The 16,125-nt window shown below is 51.5% G+C and overlaps 1 protein-coding gene across 2 annotated transcripts in view; it reads right to left on the bottom strand.

Annotated features, from left to right (window-relative positions):
- The window catches only part of C2CD2L (C2CD2 like), a 92,620-nt gene that overhangs the window by 11,584 nt on the left and 64,911 nt on the right, over positions 1–16,125 (bottom strand). For both annotated transcript variants that reach the window (XM_078608198.1, XM_078608197.1), the window contains 9 exons: positions 14,604–14,723; positions 12,482–12,592; positions 11,704–11,817; positions 9,366–9,474; positions 8,331–8,442; positions 6,549–6,613; positions 5,714–5,862; positions 1,961–2,135; positions 577–696 (listed from right to left, as the gene is read on the bottom strand). In XM_078608198.1, coding sequence (XP_078464324.1) covers positions 577–696; positions 1,961–2,135; positions 5,714–5,862; positions 6,549–6,613; positions 8,331–8,442; positions 9,366–9,474; positions 11,704–11,817; positions 12,482–12,592; positions 14,604–14,723 — 1,075 coding nt within the window. The remainder of the gene's footprint in view (positions 1–576; positions 697–1,960; positions 2,136–5,713; positions 5,863–6,548; positions 6,614–8,330; positions 8,443–9,365; positions 9,475–11,703; positions 11,818–12,481; positions 12,593–14,603; positions 14,724–16,125) is intronic.

A 16,125-nucleotide genomic window follows, 5' to 3' on the forward strand; every position in this document is an offset into this window, starting at 1 on the left:
GAGTGAGTTAATAGAAAGCGTGTAAAAATGAACAGGCTAATATAACCCGATGGGGCTTAGATGAAGACAAAAGCCAAGCACAAGTTCGGAGCAGGGCCCAGAATAAGGTGATAAAGACAAAGATCCCCTGTAGAGCCTTAACAGACTGTTTGGGACAAGTGCTGTTAGCGAGCACACTATGAAGGTCGGCATGGGACACGACGGGGTGAGTGGCCAGAACCACAGTCCGACTGCCTGTCTCCCTAGAGGCGACGTTTCCACACCGCACCAGGTGCTTATTTGAGGCTAAGCAAACCTAGATGAGGCCCAGAACCGGTTGAGATAATAGTCACTGGTGTTGGCCGTGAGCGGGAATCGAACTCCGATCGCCGGGTTCTTAGCGCAGCACGCTAACCACGACACCACCGCTCGCCCCCCCCCCCCACCAACGCGCACGCACATACGAACGCACAGCAATGCTTCAAGATGCGGGTGGAGGCAGAAGATGCAGCGGAACGAGACAGGCGCGTGGGGCGGGTGCAATGAGAAGAGCACGAAGCGGTGTGGGGCGCACAGCGGGACAGCGGTGGAACGGACCTGTGCACGCGGCGGAAGCAGCGGTGGCGCCGCCTTGCGACTCCCCCGCCGCCGGCCCCTCCTCCTGCACGGTGTTCTTCTCCGTCACCGTGACCTTCACGGGCGAGCGAGCCGGCGAGTCTGCACGCGAGTGCGCCCGAGGAGAGCCGACGCAAAAGGGCGTCATCGAGCGCCGAAGACAAACGGTCGCTTGTGCCGTGACAGGCGGGACGTAAACAGTGGACGCGAGCCGGTGGTGGTCAACACAAAAGCAAACAAAGACAAAGATCAACCCCCCCCTCCCTTATAGCTTGAACATGCTTCATAGATGCTGCATGCTAGGCTCTAAGGAAAGCTGTCTCGGGTGTGGACCAATCAATTTCAAGGACAGTGCATACATTATCAGTTTTTATTTGCATTCCGACTGCACGTATTGTGGTCAATGCAAACATGACTCCTTGTAAAAAAGGTGTCAGTTTTGTTGCCAGATAAAAGAGTAAAAAACCAATTATCATGCTGCATGCCGTGAGCATGTAGCATCTATGAAGCCTGGGCACGGCACACGAGGGGAGGGTAGCCAGCACCACACTTGACCACCTTTGTTTTCCGAGTGGCGACGTTGATACACTATATCAGGGACTCATTTTGAGGCCGTGTCAATCTATGGAAGGCACAGGACCGGTTCAGATAAACGTCACTGGTCTTAGCCGTGAGCGGGAATCGAACTGGGATCGCTGGGTGGGTTCGCAATGCAGCGTGCTAACCGCTGCGCCACCGCTCCTCCAAGTGTCCGGTGAAAAACGCAAACCTCTTCGGCCTCCCACCGAATCAACCGCTATATGCCAAATCTCGCCAGATCTCAAAAGCTAAGCTGGGTTGATAATGATGAGTACTTGGATGGGAGGCTACTGAGGAATTCCAGGTGCTGTAATATAATAATAGCTTTAAGCGTGAGCCCCTTATATGTGTGGGTTTTTATCCTCGTACTCCACTTTCCTTCCACATAGCAAACCCTGATTCATAGAAACATGTGTGTGTGTTAACATGGTGAAATCAAGGCAGAGGAGTGATGCTGACAACGATGAACAGAGCGCCAGACAGCTAAAACACAGGAAGGTGGGCACAACGGTGCCATCCATCCGGGTAATTTCACCCGTAGCATCTGGGTCTATCCCATGAGACCTCCTGCCACAGCGAGACCTTCCACACTCGGGGCGACGGCTTGAAAGTGATTCCGGCCTGGCACAAGTGCCGTGACGAAATCTCCGCCACTTAGCGGCGAGCGGCGGCAGCCGTTTTTTGTTGCTGCAGTGCTCACAAGCATGCACGCATGCGTGCGTTCGTGCGCGTGCGTTCGTGCGCGTGCGTTCGTGCGCGTGCGTTCGTGCGTTCACGTGTTGCTTACCACTGGGCGTGCCGCGCCCCGCGCGCGTCTGCAGCGTCGTCACGGTGGTCACAACGGTGCCGTCCGCCATCACCGTGCGCTCCATCTCCACCTTCTTGCTGGGAGTGGCGGCCGGGCGACCCGACACCGCCAGCGTCCCTGGGGAGCGTGCCTCCCCACCCTCCTGGTAGCACAGCTGCCACACAAAGACAAACGCCCCCACGTATAGCCTTCATAGACCGCTGGGGCAAGTGCTGCTGCTAAGAAGGCCGGCACGGCACGCGAAGGGGATGTGGGTGGCCAGTACCACGCCCGGCCGCCTTTGTCTCCCCAGTGGCAATAATAACACATCACACCAGATGCTCATTTCAGGCTGAGCCGATATAGGAGAAGCGCAGGACCGGTTCAGAAAATCCTTACTCGTGTTAGCCACGAACGGGAATCGAACCCAGGTCACTGGATGCGTAGTGCAGCGCGCTAACCGCCACGCCACCGCTCCGCACAGCTGCCACAAGGTTGCGAGTTCAAATCTTGGTTGTCTAATGTGTGATATTAGACACGCGTTCTGTAGAGGGCGCTCCTGCCTCTGGGTTTTATTGAATTGAATGCTCTCGCGAGGTGCCTTTAGACTTGGGGAGTGCGTTAGCGTAAGGTGATAAGGTCTTTTAAAAGTTAATGATCATGTTGAGGCCGGGAAGACTTGGTCAAAATTGCAAACCAGGTGCAAGATCAAAACCACTGGCTCAACAGAAGGGGCTTTCTGGTAGTTTACAGGAGGTCGCAAAGTGGCAATGCTAGCGGCTGCAAGAGCCGCTGAGCTGTACAGTCCAGTGGCTCTCAACTGATATAGCGGCCCCCCCCACAACCGCTGCCCTACCCCCATCACCCCACCCACCGTCCAAAATGAACAACTATGGTTACTGTACCTCTACATGAACACACAAACATTAAACAGATTCAATTATTTTTTTAAATCCCATTTTGAGGTCTCAAGGGAGTGAAAGGAGGGGGGGGATCAACACGATCCATCCCCCCATGGATCCATCACTGGCAACGTGGCGCCAATGTTCCCCATTAGCTGCCAACATTTCTCCTGCACAGTATCCATGGTGCAGCCTGCGCCGCACACTGAAAGGCTTTGTGACATCCTACAGTAGTGGTGGTGGGGGAGGCGCGTGGAGAGTCACGTCCTACGGATTGGCGACTGCTGCTAGAGTACAAGCATTATTGTGCTGGTCAGAGGAACGTTACATCATTGGGTTGGAGGCCTCAAGCCACTTCCGTTTTGTTAAATTTCCCACCGGGCTCCGGCGTGGTTACCGCCGCGTCGTCGCTACTCTGTCCGACGCGGATTAATTATATAGAGAGCGTGCACACGTGGCAAGCAAGCTGGGTGGTTCTGAACAGCGCATGTGTGTAAACTGTAGATACGAATATTCATAAAACAGCTATGAAGTACATTTAGCACGAGTAGGTTATATCACACAATCAGCTACCTTCATCATCATGGAACCTCCTTTGCCAGTACCAAAATCTGAGAATAGGTCTCTGGTGTGGCCCAATCAGTTTCAAAGCAAATGCATATACTGTCAGAGTATGTTTTTTGTTTGCATTCTGACCACAAGCATTGTGGTTAATGCAGACATGATTCCTTGTAAAAGGTTTCAGTTTGGTGTTTTAACATCTTAACACCTGTTTTGTTGCCAGCAAAAAGGGGAAAACCTATCCTCAATCAGCTAACAATCACAGGTATGCCTTATGTCCTAATTGGAGGTGTTACAATTAAGTGATCTGTCGATTCATGTTAAGCTCATGATGTTCGCACCGTATCACGCGAGTAAGAATCGATGGCTTTCAAGTCGCATGTTTTGGATTGGTGCGACTGCGGTGGGTGCATCGTGCTTTGAACCCGGAGCCCCGAGTTCTATTCCTGGCCACGGCTAACATTAGTGACACGCGATACGTGAACCGGCCCTTTCACATTAGCCACACTGATCAGCGTGGTGAAATATGGTTAAGCGACCCCCATCAGCGACCCCCGTCACCGACACGGCATGTGGGGGCAGGGTCTGCATTCAGCAATGAAACTAAATAAAAACACTAAACTATTTTTATTTTTGCCAGGCAAGGCCCACTGAGCTATGTAGCTCTTTTTCAGAAGCGACCTGGCCACAAATGATAGCCCAATTAAGTGGCTTATCATGTGTAAATGTCTAGCAGACAAATACTCTAAAACATACGCTGATTCTAAATGTGGAGGGAAAAACGGAGGACCTCGAGAAAAAGCCACACGACCACGGGGGGACAGAGAGACACGCAAACTCCAAACAGGCATCAGGGTCGGGATCGAACCAAAAACCTCCTGCATACCAGGCGAGGTAGTTAACATCTCACCACCGTGGTACCAAACGTATTGACAAAGGGCTGTACACAACTCTGTGTTGGGTCCACACGACCCCCCCCCCCATCCAGCCACGAGAGGCAGCGACATTAATCACGGTGTAATTTATTTTAATCAATTATTGTACAGAATCACGACCCTGAATCGGGAACATACATACAAGGCGGGTGAAGTGTTACATCCACAGACTGCTATAGGGGGGCGGGTAAGGTATGTCGCGAAGGGCTGGATCAGATATCAATCGCCACGGATATCAGCTAGCAGACACAGATCTACAAAACCTCCCAAGGTAGGCGGGCAGTCCAGACCTTATTTAGGGCGCCGTGGTGGCGAGATGTTAAATACCTCGCCTGGTATACAGGAGGTCGTGGGTTCGATCCCAACCCTAATGCCTGCTGTATATACGGAGTTTGCGTGTCTCTCTCCCGGTGGTTGCGCGGATTTTTCTCCTCCAGTTTTTCCTCCACAATTAGATTCAACATGGGATTCGAGTATTTGGCCACTATAAAGTTCCACATGATAAGCCACTTCACTGGCCTATCATTTGTGGCCAGGTCACTTCTAAAAAAAAATAGCTAAAAGCTTAGTGAGCCTTACCTGGTGAATACAAAAGAGTTGTACTTGATATTTTTTTATTAATGTAAGAAGAACAATCAATGCAGTTAATTTTAAACATCAAAACAATACCAATTTTCTGTATGTGAAGAAGGGTTGGAGGGCATTCACCCACCCATCATCCCACCCTTGGAACCGCCACCGTCAATCAGGGCTGGGAATCTAACTCGTATCTCCGGAGTTCAAATTGCAGCACGTCAACGACTGTGCCACCCCAAATGTGGAAGAACAACGCGGTCTAAATTCCCACCGTGTGCACAGCTGGTGCTGTAGTAAAGCCTGGGAATCTTCTCTATCAGTTTCCCTTCCACCCAGTCTTGCCGTTTTCAGCGAGGCGAACTCAGCCCCACTGGCAGCTCCATCTCGGGAGAGGGGAACTCCCCCACAGCGCTCAGACAATCAGCAGAGCGTGCCAAGATGAAACTAAAGTAAAACTATTTAAAACAAAAAAAAAAGTATTCTTACAGGTAAGACCCACTGAGCTATATGGCTCTTATTCAGAAGCGACCTATGATAGCTCAACAAAGAGGCTTAAAATCACGTGGACATTTGTAGCAGCCAAATACTCGAAATGCATGTTTCTAAATTTGGAGAGAAAGACCGGAGGACCCGCAGAAGAATCCACACGACCACGGGGAGAGTGACACGCAAACTCCAAACATACAGGCGTCAAGCTCGAACCCACGACCTCCTGTATACCAGGCGAGGTCGTTAACATCTTGCCACCGCGTCGGTAGCAGCAGGAGCACCACACGCACCTCTAGGGTGACGTTGGCGGCCGCTGCCAAGGGTGACGGGGTTCGGTCGGTCGGGCTTGCCGTCGGGGGCAGCAGGGTGAGGGTGTGGCGTCCGGAGGGCAGCGCTCTGCCCACGTCCAACGGCACCGCCGCACGGCCGATGCACACGCCTGCGGGGACACGCGCGGGCGGCAGTGGCAGCTGTCGACGGCGGCTCTCGCGGGTACCCGCACGCACGCGCATTCCGAAGAGCAAGCCGGCACGGGGTGGGGAGGCCTGCGATTAACTTGTCAATTATCACTGGTGCTACAGAAAGCACAAATGCGGCGAAAGATTCTCGTTCCCTCTACACAAGTATGCGGTTGCAGTACTTGTATTCTGAACATTTTCATTCTCTTTGCGAGTTCAAACCACAGCAGCCTTTTTATAATGTTCTACATCAGTAATGTTCTTATTTCTTTGTTCCTCAGCCTTTGGTACGAACGATTACAGCAGCATACAGTCTCTAAACTCTGCCGCACACACAGGATTTTTTCATTTCCCCTGTTTTTGTCGTTTTAAATCTGCGTGTTGTCATCAGAAAACCGGACACGCACCGTCAACTCACGACACTTGATAAACGCAGCTTAATCACGAGCACCTGCCCGGATTCAAACCCAGGATTCTCGGCAGAGTCACAGCTCAACGCTCTGACCTCTGAGCAACCAAAACTACCTCGACAGGTTTTTTTTGTTACAAGCATACAAGCAGGTCGTGCCGTACGCCGCAAAGCCAACAGACGTGGGGCACTGCACAGATGTCCGGCACCGGCAAGTTGCACACGCAGTGGCCAAAGGCGGCCCTTGGGTGGACGTACCTTCCTTTCCCTTGGAGGTGTCCAGCAGCCGCAGTCGGATTTCCCTGGAGCGCGTGTTCAGGTCACTGGGAATAGAAGCCGGACCGGGAGTAAACACGTATCGGCCGTCGATGACGATAATAATCCCCCGCATTTGTGCTACACGGCAATTGCGTAACGAAACCTCTCAGGGAGGGTAGGATGCTAGCCTGGGGGGAGGGGGGGGGGCGATAATGGCAGTCTTGTTCTTGCACAAAACAAGTTGAACGCAGCAGGCCTGCGTGAGGGCATTAGCCTGCGAGTCGTGCTGATGTTGCCATTTGTTATTCCGATTAAGTAATTTGCGAGTACAGTAATATTTTAATTTTGGCATGATTTGGACCATGCCTGCAAGCTGGACCAGATGACACCAGTACCATGTGAGACTAGGCTCTAAGAAAATCTGTCTCGGGTGTGGACCAATCAACTTCAAAGACAGCGCATACATTATCAGAGTTGTGTCTTTTGTTTGCATTCTGACCGCAGGTATTGTGGTCAATGCAAACATGACTCCTTGGAAAAAAGGTGTCAGTTTTGTTGCCAGATAAAAGGGTAAAAAAACTATTATCATATTTTGCTACTGGCAAAGGAGGGCCCAATAGTGGCTTGGTCACTGTGTTAACACGTGTTTTCTTAGGTAATTTATAAATATAACAATGATTATTGACAGCCCTTTGTCAATTCACCTTTTGGTCGTGGGAGATTGTTTGACAGTACTTCACCCTACTGATCAGTGTGGTTTGGTGCAGGCAATGGTTTGGTCTCCACTGATCATGTTAGGAGTGGCCAGGAATTGAACTCTAGGTTAATAGTGCACTGCACCGCTTGCTCCTTCCTGATCAGATGTGTTTTGTTACATTATTTAAAAAAAAAACTTCCTATTGCAAACAATGCGATGCAATAGTTTCACAATCAGTTTCTCTTTCCTGGTTTCAATTTGTATTCTAATCTTCTGGCTAAGCTCTTGGCAATGAAGCAGCTAAGCTTTCTAGATTGCTTTTTTATAATTTAAGCCTTTTCAAGCCCACTGAATTTAAAAATGATGCCTCCCACTTTAATTAAACCTTCCACCTGCTGTGTATCTTTGCCCACTCCAAATAAAAATAATAGTTTGGTATATTGTTTCGACAAAAGGCAGTGTGTTTATGAATGACCGCGGTGATAATGCATTTTCAGTATTGGCTCACGTGCACAATGGTGCCATTGGTACAATCTTTCTCTGCGAGTATGACCGGATGAATAGCGACTGATAAGCCCAAGCCTAAATCAGTTTAGCCAAACCATGATTTCAGATGATGTACAATGCCCCCGTTTTCAAAGTTCACAGTGGTTGGTTCACCACGTGGTCGATGATCTGGTTGTTATTTCCACAATCTCAATTTAGGATTTCTAGAATTTCAACTTGTGAAGGTCATGGCTGGATCGGTCAAGAGTTGCGTGGATTCGATTAAATGTGGATCACCGCTTCACGTGGACCAATGTTTGACTGTGGGCCACTGTTTACGAGGTATCGAAATTGAACTCACGATTCCACTGGTGGGGCCAGGGGACCACACTCTGTGAACTAGAACCAGTGTTCCAGTGGAACCGGTGTTCAAGTAGAACCAGTGCTTTCATGGAACCAGTGTTCAAGTAGAACCAGTGTTCAAGTAGAACCAGTGTTCAAGTGGAACCAGTGTTCTAGTGGAACCAGTGTTCTAGTAGAACCAGTGCTCTGGTGGTACCAGTGAGATGTGGGTGCAGCGACCGGTGTGCGTCTCTCACAAGCAGAAGCTCTGCTCCCACGAGTGGCTGGCGGCGGTGCCAGGGACAGGGCGCGTACGGTGCTGCTGGGGCGGCTCGTTCATCTCCACGTGACAGCACAGCTCTCCAGCTCCTGCAAGCGCCGGCGAGACCACCAAACGGGGTCACTACTCGCCGCTTTGCACGGGGGCGTGGGGAAATGTTACTTCACGCAGGGCCCCCCTTCCCTCGCTGTGCACGGTCGATGTTATCCAAAGAAAGGTGAGCACAAGGCGTGTTCTCCCCGTGGTCGCGTAGATATTTTTTTTTTATCCAGTAGAGTCCGTTTTTTTCCCCGACCACATTTAGAAAGATGCATTGAGATTATTTAGCCGCTATACATTTGCACATGATCAGCCACTTTGTTGAGCCGTCATTTGTGGTCAGGTCGTTTCTGAAGAATAAGTTGTTGATACATCAGTGGACTTGGCCTGGTAAGATGTAGATGGTTTAGTTTTATTAGTATGTTTTTTGGCGAATTGTTTGCCTTTCTTGTACTTCCCACTACTATCGTGTTTTGAATCTTTATTTATACTGCAGGAATCTGATGAGCGAAACATCTTTTCACAGATGTCCAGTAGAGGTGGGTGCAAAGTATAGAAAAGTTAAGCGAATCACAAATTTTTTTGTTATTTAACAAGGTAAAGCCCGCTGACCTACAGCTCTTTTACAGAAGCGACCTGGCCACAAATGACAGCGAGAGATGATGGAGGAAGGGGGGGGGGATTCCAGAGCCGAACAGACGTGGGAGGGAAGCAGTGGTGTGGTGGTCGAGCACAGTACGGATGAGATGAAGCGCTCAAAGTGTGCCTCTAGCGTGAACGCCGGCCAGCGCTACAAGTGCCGCTGCGGGAATCTGGGCGAGAGCGGTCCCGAGGCCGCTGCGCGACACCGACAACGGAGGTGATGCTAGGCCCCTTGAGAGCGACCACCGCTCATTGCGCCAGCGTGCAGCAGACGTCCACCCCCCCTCGCCCCCCCCCCCGTGTCCACCCCCGTCCGCCCGCCCGCTCCCACCTGCGGGTGCCCCCGTCGCCGACTGGATCCGCAGCAGCAGCTTCTTGTCGACGAGGCGGGGAGGTTTTGGCGGCGACGTCACCAGCCCCTCCGGCTTGACCCCAGCGCCCTACGCGCACAAACGGCACAACGCAGTATAGCGGCGGCAGCAGCTGCTGTGGCGAGCTGCCAAGGGATTGTTTCTAGCCCCCCCCACCCCAAACCCCGAACCTCCACCACCCCACACCGCCCCCCCCACCTCCCCCAGCTTATCGAGGTGGTCGTCTGGTCATTGTTAATATCGGCCACGAAAATTCACGAGGGTTTTCGACCGTACCTCACCAGCACTGACAGCATATTTTCTTGTTGTTCACGAGCATCCAAAAGCGTTTGATCCAAATCGTAGATTGCTGCCGAGCGAATTCAAAACACCAATTTGATCGACGAGTTAGTTACACTCTTTGCAGGGCGTACAATGAGCGTGCCCCTAACATGGATTAAGATGTCAATTGAAGTGAACTTCAGAAGAAGTCCTGTGCTGTAATCTTCCAGGGAAATCGACCGAAACACGGCAGTGCACTGCTTTCTCCTGGAGTTCCAAATGGAAAGGGGCGTTTGTCTCATCGCTGCTTCGATGTCATTTCTGGAAATCCCAAAAAAAACTACCTCCGAAACAATTCACTAACTTGACGTCACGTCTGAGCTTTTCCCGCCAAAAGTGGTGTCACGTGACATTTGGTGACGCCACTTTTAAGAACAGCTAAGGCTCGTTATATCATTACCAAAACGTGATAAAGTACTGAGAGGTCCGTAAAAAAAAAACGATCCAAAAAATCTGAAATCCAATTAGATTTTTTTAATTTAAATTCGAAACTCATCCCGGGAGTGACACACTGCATCACAGAACGTGGAGGTCGGGGGTGCAGACTTTTTTAAGAGCTGCAGCTTTTAGCTGATGGAAGGAAATTATGATGATGATGTCCGGTAGCATCAGCAACATTGGCCCGGGGCGAGAACTTGACCTCTAAAATACTCTCCGCGTGACGGACAACCCCGTGCCCCTCATTGATTTCAACGGTCGGCGTGGTTCATAAACGGACTTCGGGGACGACGGCTTGAGTGCTATTGGCAGGTTCCTACACCGAGGCTCAGCCGGGCGCTAATGCTGGTTAATGGAAGCGAGAGGGGGGGGGGGGGGAAGGGGGGAAACAGCGTTTCTCAGAAGACAGCCCGGCCGAGTGGAAGCGGTCGCGGATCAATGGGTTGCGAGTACGCCGCGCGAGTACGCACAGACTCACGCGAGGACACGTCGCCCACAGTGTTCCCACTCACACACCCACGCGCATGTGTGTGTGAGTGTGCGTGTGTGAGTGTGCGTGTGTGAGTGTGCGTGTGCGTGTGTGAGTGTGCGTGTGTGCGTGTGCGAGTGTGCGTGTGCGAGTGTGCGTGTGTGAGTGTGCGTGTGTGAGTGTGCGTGTGTGAGTGTGCGTGTGTGAGTGTGCGTGTGTGAGTGTGCGTGTGTGAGTGTGCGTGTGTGAGTGTGCGTGTGTGAGTGTGCGTGTGTGAGTGTGCGTGTGTGAGTGTGCGTGTGTGAGTGTGCGTGTGTGAGTGTGCGTGTGTGTGCCCACGCGGGTCCCACTCCTTGCCAGGTATTGGGCAGCTTTGCTTCATCTCGCAAATTACCGCGTCGCCACCGCGCGGTAGCCGTGGTGCATGCACACTCCGTGCGATGGCTTGCGGGTCGCGGGTTTTGCACCAGAAGGACGTGGTTTTTGTCCAAGCTATTCCATTTAAGAATTTGCACATTGTACTTGTAATTTGGTGCGTGGGTTTTTCCCCACTTGACGGCCGTTAGACAAAGACCTCCCTACGTCGTCTTGTTGGACCGTACTCCACCGTGCTGGTCAGTGCGAGGAACCGTTCAAATATCACTCTCCACTGGTGTTACCCGTGGGCCTGGCATCAAACTCAAAACATGTAGTTTGAATCGATTCGCCGGGTTCACAGTACAGTGCGCTACCCGCCGCGCCAAAGCTCCGCCAAGCGTTTTATTATCATTCCACAATCCAGCAGCAATACGGATTACTCGGATCGCTTTCAACAACGACCGATCCATGAGCACCCGGTGCAACGGACCCTTATCTCTGGCAGAAATCAAACTCAAATATGCGGGTCCACAATGCAGTGCGCGTTAAACCATCGGCGCCTTTCAACCCGACTACTTTAGGTTCGATTTCTGGCACCGCGCAGGGTGCGGGTTTGTCGCCCGCACGCTGCGTTCAACCACCGCACTACGTCGCCCATCGGACGAGTAATTGACGCAATAGTCACTCAAGCGGGACGAGAAGCGTCTACCCACTTGTGCGGCACGGTAGGGGCTGAGCGTGAGCAGCACGGCCGGCTGGGCGCCCAGGATGGCGTCTTTCACCAGCTGAGTCACTGTGGGCACATCCACACTGCCACCCGCTGCTCCCTGCACACACACACAAGACAAAGATCCCCCGTATAGCCTTTAAAAGAACGTGGGGGCAAGTGCTGTTACAGAGCGACTATGAAGGGCGGCAGGGCACACGAGGGGGTGGGTGGCCAGCACCATACCCGGCCGCATTTGTCTCCCCAGTGGCGATGTTTACACACCACACCAGGCACTCGTTTGAGGCCGAGTCGACCTAAGGGAGGCCCAGGACCGGTGCAGATAATCGTCACCGGTGCTGGACGTGAGTGGAAATCGAACTCGCGTCGCCGGGTTCGCAGCGCGCTAACCGCTACACCGCCGCTCCTCCCGTACACAGTCGCACAGAGCCTAACGTTACGAAAGATAAAGGTACAGCCCTGCAATTACTTGCTCATGCCACGGGCTGGCAGAAAGGACCTCCATGAAAGAGACCTCCATGAAAGGGACCTCCATGAAAGGGACCTCCATGAATGGGACCTCTAGAGAGCCGCTGTAGAGAGTACTTGGCCTACACTTCCATCCAGCTGTCTTGGATGAGGTGGGAGTACACACACTTCACTCCACTGCACGCCATCTGCTGATCGACTAACCGCAATGTGCCCACTAATATTGCTGAGTGACACCTAAAGGCATCGTCGTGGATGATGACACCGAGAGGCGTGGACGCACTTGGGTTTCGTACCTCCCGCTGCCCTCTGGGAACGAGGGTGAGGCTGAGGCCCTGGGGCTTCGTCGTGGGTTTCCAGGTGAGCAGCACCTGTCCCGGACTCACCTCCTCCACCTGCAGCACCAGCTGTGAGCGTGCGGGAAGAAAAGATAGCGCCGTTCGCAAGCGATTCGCCAGGGAGCGCCTGACGTCAGCGCGTAAAGATCCGCTCGCTCTTGTGACCGGCTGTGCTCCCGAATGCCAGCTTCAAAGCACACTTTAGTAATGCTCCAGAATAAATGCCATCAGGTATAATTATGACTTGCTAAGCTAATGCCAAAAAACAATGGCATCCACACCCATTAAACAATTATTGGGGATATTTGTACGCATCGTAAAGGTGTGCCGGCGTATGAGCAAACCGCCCGGAATGAGCCCAATCTTGTCAGATCTTGCAAGCTCAGGAGGAGTTGAGCCTGGATCGCGCTTAGATAAGCAGCTACCACACACGCCCGCCTGACACAGGCGCTTGGGGGGGCTGTGATATCGCTGCAAGGCAGCAAAAAGCAGTGCATCAAAATCGATGGTTGTGCTATACTTCTACGCTCCCACATCTGTGCCTTCACCAGCCCTCACTGACCAGCCTGCCCAAGTGCGGTCAAATAAAGTGCCCGAAACCCACACGGAGTCAGGTGGTCCTCATTCAGCTTTGGATCCACCTTTGGGCCGAAGGGGCACCATGGTGGCGAGATGTTAACTACCTCGCTTGGTATACAGGAGGTTCTGGGTTCGATCCCTACCCTGACGCTTGTGCATTTGGAGTCTGCACGTTCTCCCCGTTGTCGTGTGGATTTTTTTTATCCGGGTCCTCCGGTTTTTTCCTCCTCATTTCGAACACGCCTTTGGAGTATTTGGCCGCTATAAATGTCCACATGATGAGCCACTTCGTTTGAGCCATCACTTGTGACCAGAGCTTTACCTTGTAAAATAAAATAAAAATGTGCTTAAGTCTCGATTTGAAGTTTTCGTGACTGCAGGGATCCATACTCTTTGGTTCTTTCGGTAAAGTTAAGTAGATATAAAATGTATTTATTTTATTTTATACCTACGTGACTTTACCGAAAGAACCAAAGAGTATGAATGTGCTTAAGGTTGAGCAGAGGTGAGACGTGCATGAGGTTGGCTTGACCCCGGTGCACAACCCACAGACCGGCATAGGTCACCCATCGAGGCAGGCGCCGCACTCACCACGGCCGGGTGTGCTTATCGGTCACATCTCCGAGCCATTCCCGATCATTATCTCGGACAAAGCGCTGCAGAGGCAGGCCTGCACGCCAGCTGTGGGAACACCTCGCAGCCTGCTCAGCTGAAAACTAAACATATTTTATTTTACCGGGTAAAGCTCGCCGAGCTACATGGCTACCTGGCCACAAATGATAGCTCAACCAAGTGGCTTACCATGTGCAAATTTATAGCAGCCAAACACTCGAAAAGTCTAAGTGTGGAGGAAATAAACAGAGGACCCGGAGAAAATTCCACACGACCACGGGGAAAGAGACATGCAAATTCCAAATATACAGGCATCAGGGTCAGGATCGAACCCACAACCTCCTGTATACCAGGTAAGGTCGTTAACATCTCACCACTGCGGCGCACTTCATACATTCTCCATTGAGGATATTCAGACGGGCGCCAAATCGGCCGCGGGGAATTAGCAGGGGCTCCCGCTCCGCCGAGGGACATTTATTTTACGCTCTACTCTCATCTAACTGGGAGGTTTCAATAGGTGGCAAATGGCGCTCGCATTTTACCCCCATCGCACGCAACGTGCAAGGCACCTCGCTGAATCACGTCCATTGCTGCAAACACGCAAAAGAGGCAGCAAGTACGCGCACGCACCATGGCGCCTTTTATCAATCCACTGCTGGATGAGGGCCAAATCATACTTCACCACGCTGATCAGTGCGGGTTGAAGGTGGGTGGCATAGATGTGGGAGCATAGAAAGCAGAGTACAACAATGGACTTGGCTGCACTGCCGCCTCCGTAGGGTGGTTCAGATGTCTTATGACCTCCAATTAGTTGACCCCTAATATTTTAGTTCGCCTTTGCATTTTCATTTCTGTTTTTCATCAACCTCACCTGGACACCGAGTCTCACCTGGACGCTGAGCGGAGCGAGGCGCGCCATGAACGACCGCAGAGCCACGGGGGCTGGCGGGTGCTGAGAGACGCTCACTCCGAACGACACGCTCTCCGCCTCCACGTCGCACACCAGCGCCTGCGGAGGGCGCAGAGGGCGGGCCGGCGTCACGGGCCGTAACTCGTTCCCGAGACCAGTTCGTAAGTCGAACGGTTCGTAAGTCGGAACACAATAATGTACCGCGTTTAAATGCCCGCACGGTCGGTGTTATGAAATTTGCAAGTTCGAGTTTTAAATCATGGAAGCTGGCTCTTAAGTGTGGGTGTTCATAAGTGCGGGTGTTAGTAAGTGTGGTGTTAGTGGTGGAGGGTTACGACACATTAATAAACAACGCGATCTAACTCAAAAACGTATATTATGAGTAATATTGGTCGCGAAAGCCTACAACGTGTTAAACGTATTTTTACGAAGCTGCAAATTTAAAGGAAACGCTCAAACGATAACCAACAAACAGCTCTTCTCTCTTGCAGATGATAGTGGACAAACATAGACTGTCTTTGCCGGGGCAGTTACAACTTTTTAGTTTTACTAATGTAATCGCTTTACGTGTGTAAATACAAGGTCAATGTTACCAACGGAGTTGGCAGTGATTTAAAAGTCAATTTTTTTCATCACGATCGAAACTGCAAACGCATATTGCGAACGGTATCAACTTGTAACACGCCGCACATCAGTCGCTCGCTCTCGAAGAGAGAGAACGACTTGTGGGCACAGAGAAACCACAGGCAGGCGGAAAGGCAGCAGTGAGCCAGTGCCAAGTCCCCCCTCCCAAGCTCTGCAGTCCTCTATATATCAAGGTGTCAACGGTCAATTAATGAGTGTTATCATTAGACAACACGGGACACTCGCAGCTGCGGTATGCATCTACGATATATCTCTAACTTGCTTTCTGGGACCGCATCTTGAAGTGATTGCTTGAACCTGTAAGCGCAATGCAATGGTACAATGCTATCAAACACGCTACAGAGTGCCGGTGCATAACCCCCTGCAAGTAGCCCAGTGTGATATTCTCTCTAACTCAGGAGGGGGGGGGCGGGGTGCTACCATTTGTGAATTTCCTAGCCTAAGGGGAGCGATGAATGCATGAATAATGCATTCTAACGTTACGCCTCCAGCCACCACACTAAGATTACATGGAACAAAATTTAAAGCGCAAATAATTTCTACTTTGAAATTCGATCAAAACAGCTTTTTAGACCAAAGCACCTCTGCTTACGAGGAATCGTAAAAAATTACATGTAGACATAAGCCTTGCAGGTGTGCATAAACACTCCCAAAAACGAGGCTCCATAACGCTTTGCAAAATACAACCGCTCTATAACTACCAGATCCTAAAGTGTAATTGCAGGGGGGGGGGGGAATTTTACAACCCTTAGTTCACCTCGGCTAATTGGATATAATGCACTTCACGGACATTACAGTGCTCTTAGCTCTCTTGCCAGATGGCGAGCGCTGCAGGGGAGGCGGTGCGAGAGCCGCC

The sequence above is a fragment of the Lampetra planeri genome, chromosome 29 (genome assembly GCF_965212315.1).
Source record: "Lampetra planeri chromosome 29, kcLamPlan1.2.h2, whole genome shotgun sequence".
Lineage (NCBI taxonomy): Eukaryota > Metazoa > Chordata > Hyperoartia > Petromyzontiformes > Petromyzontidae > Lampetra > Lampetra planeri.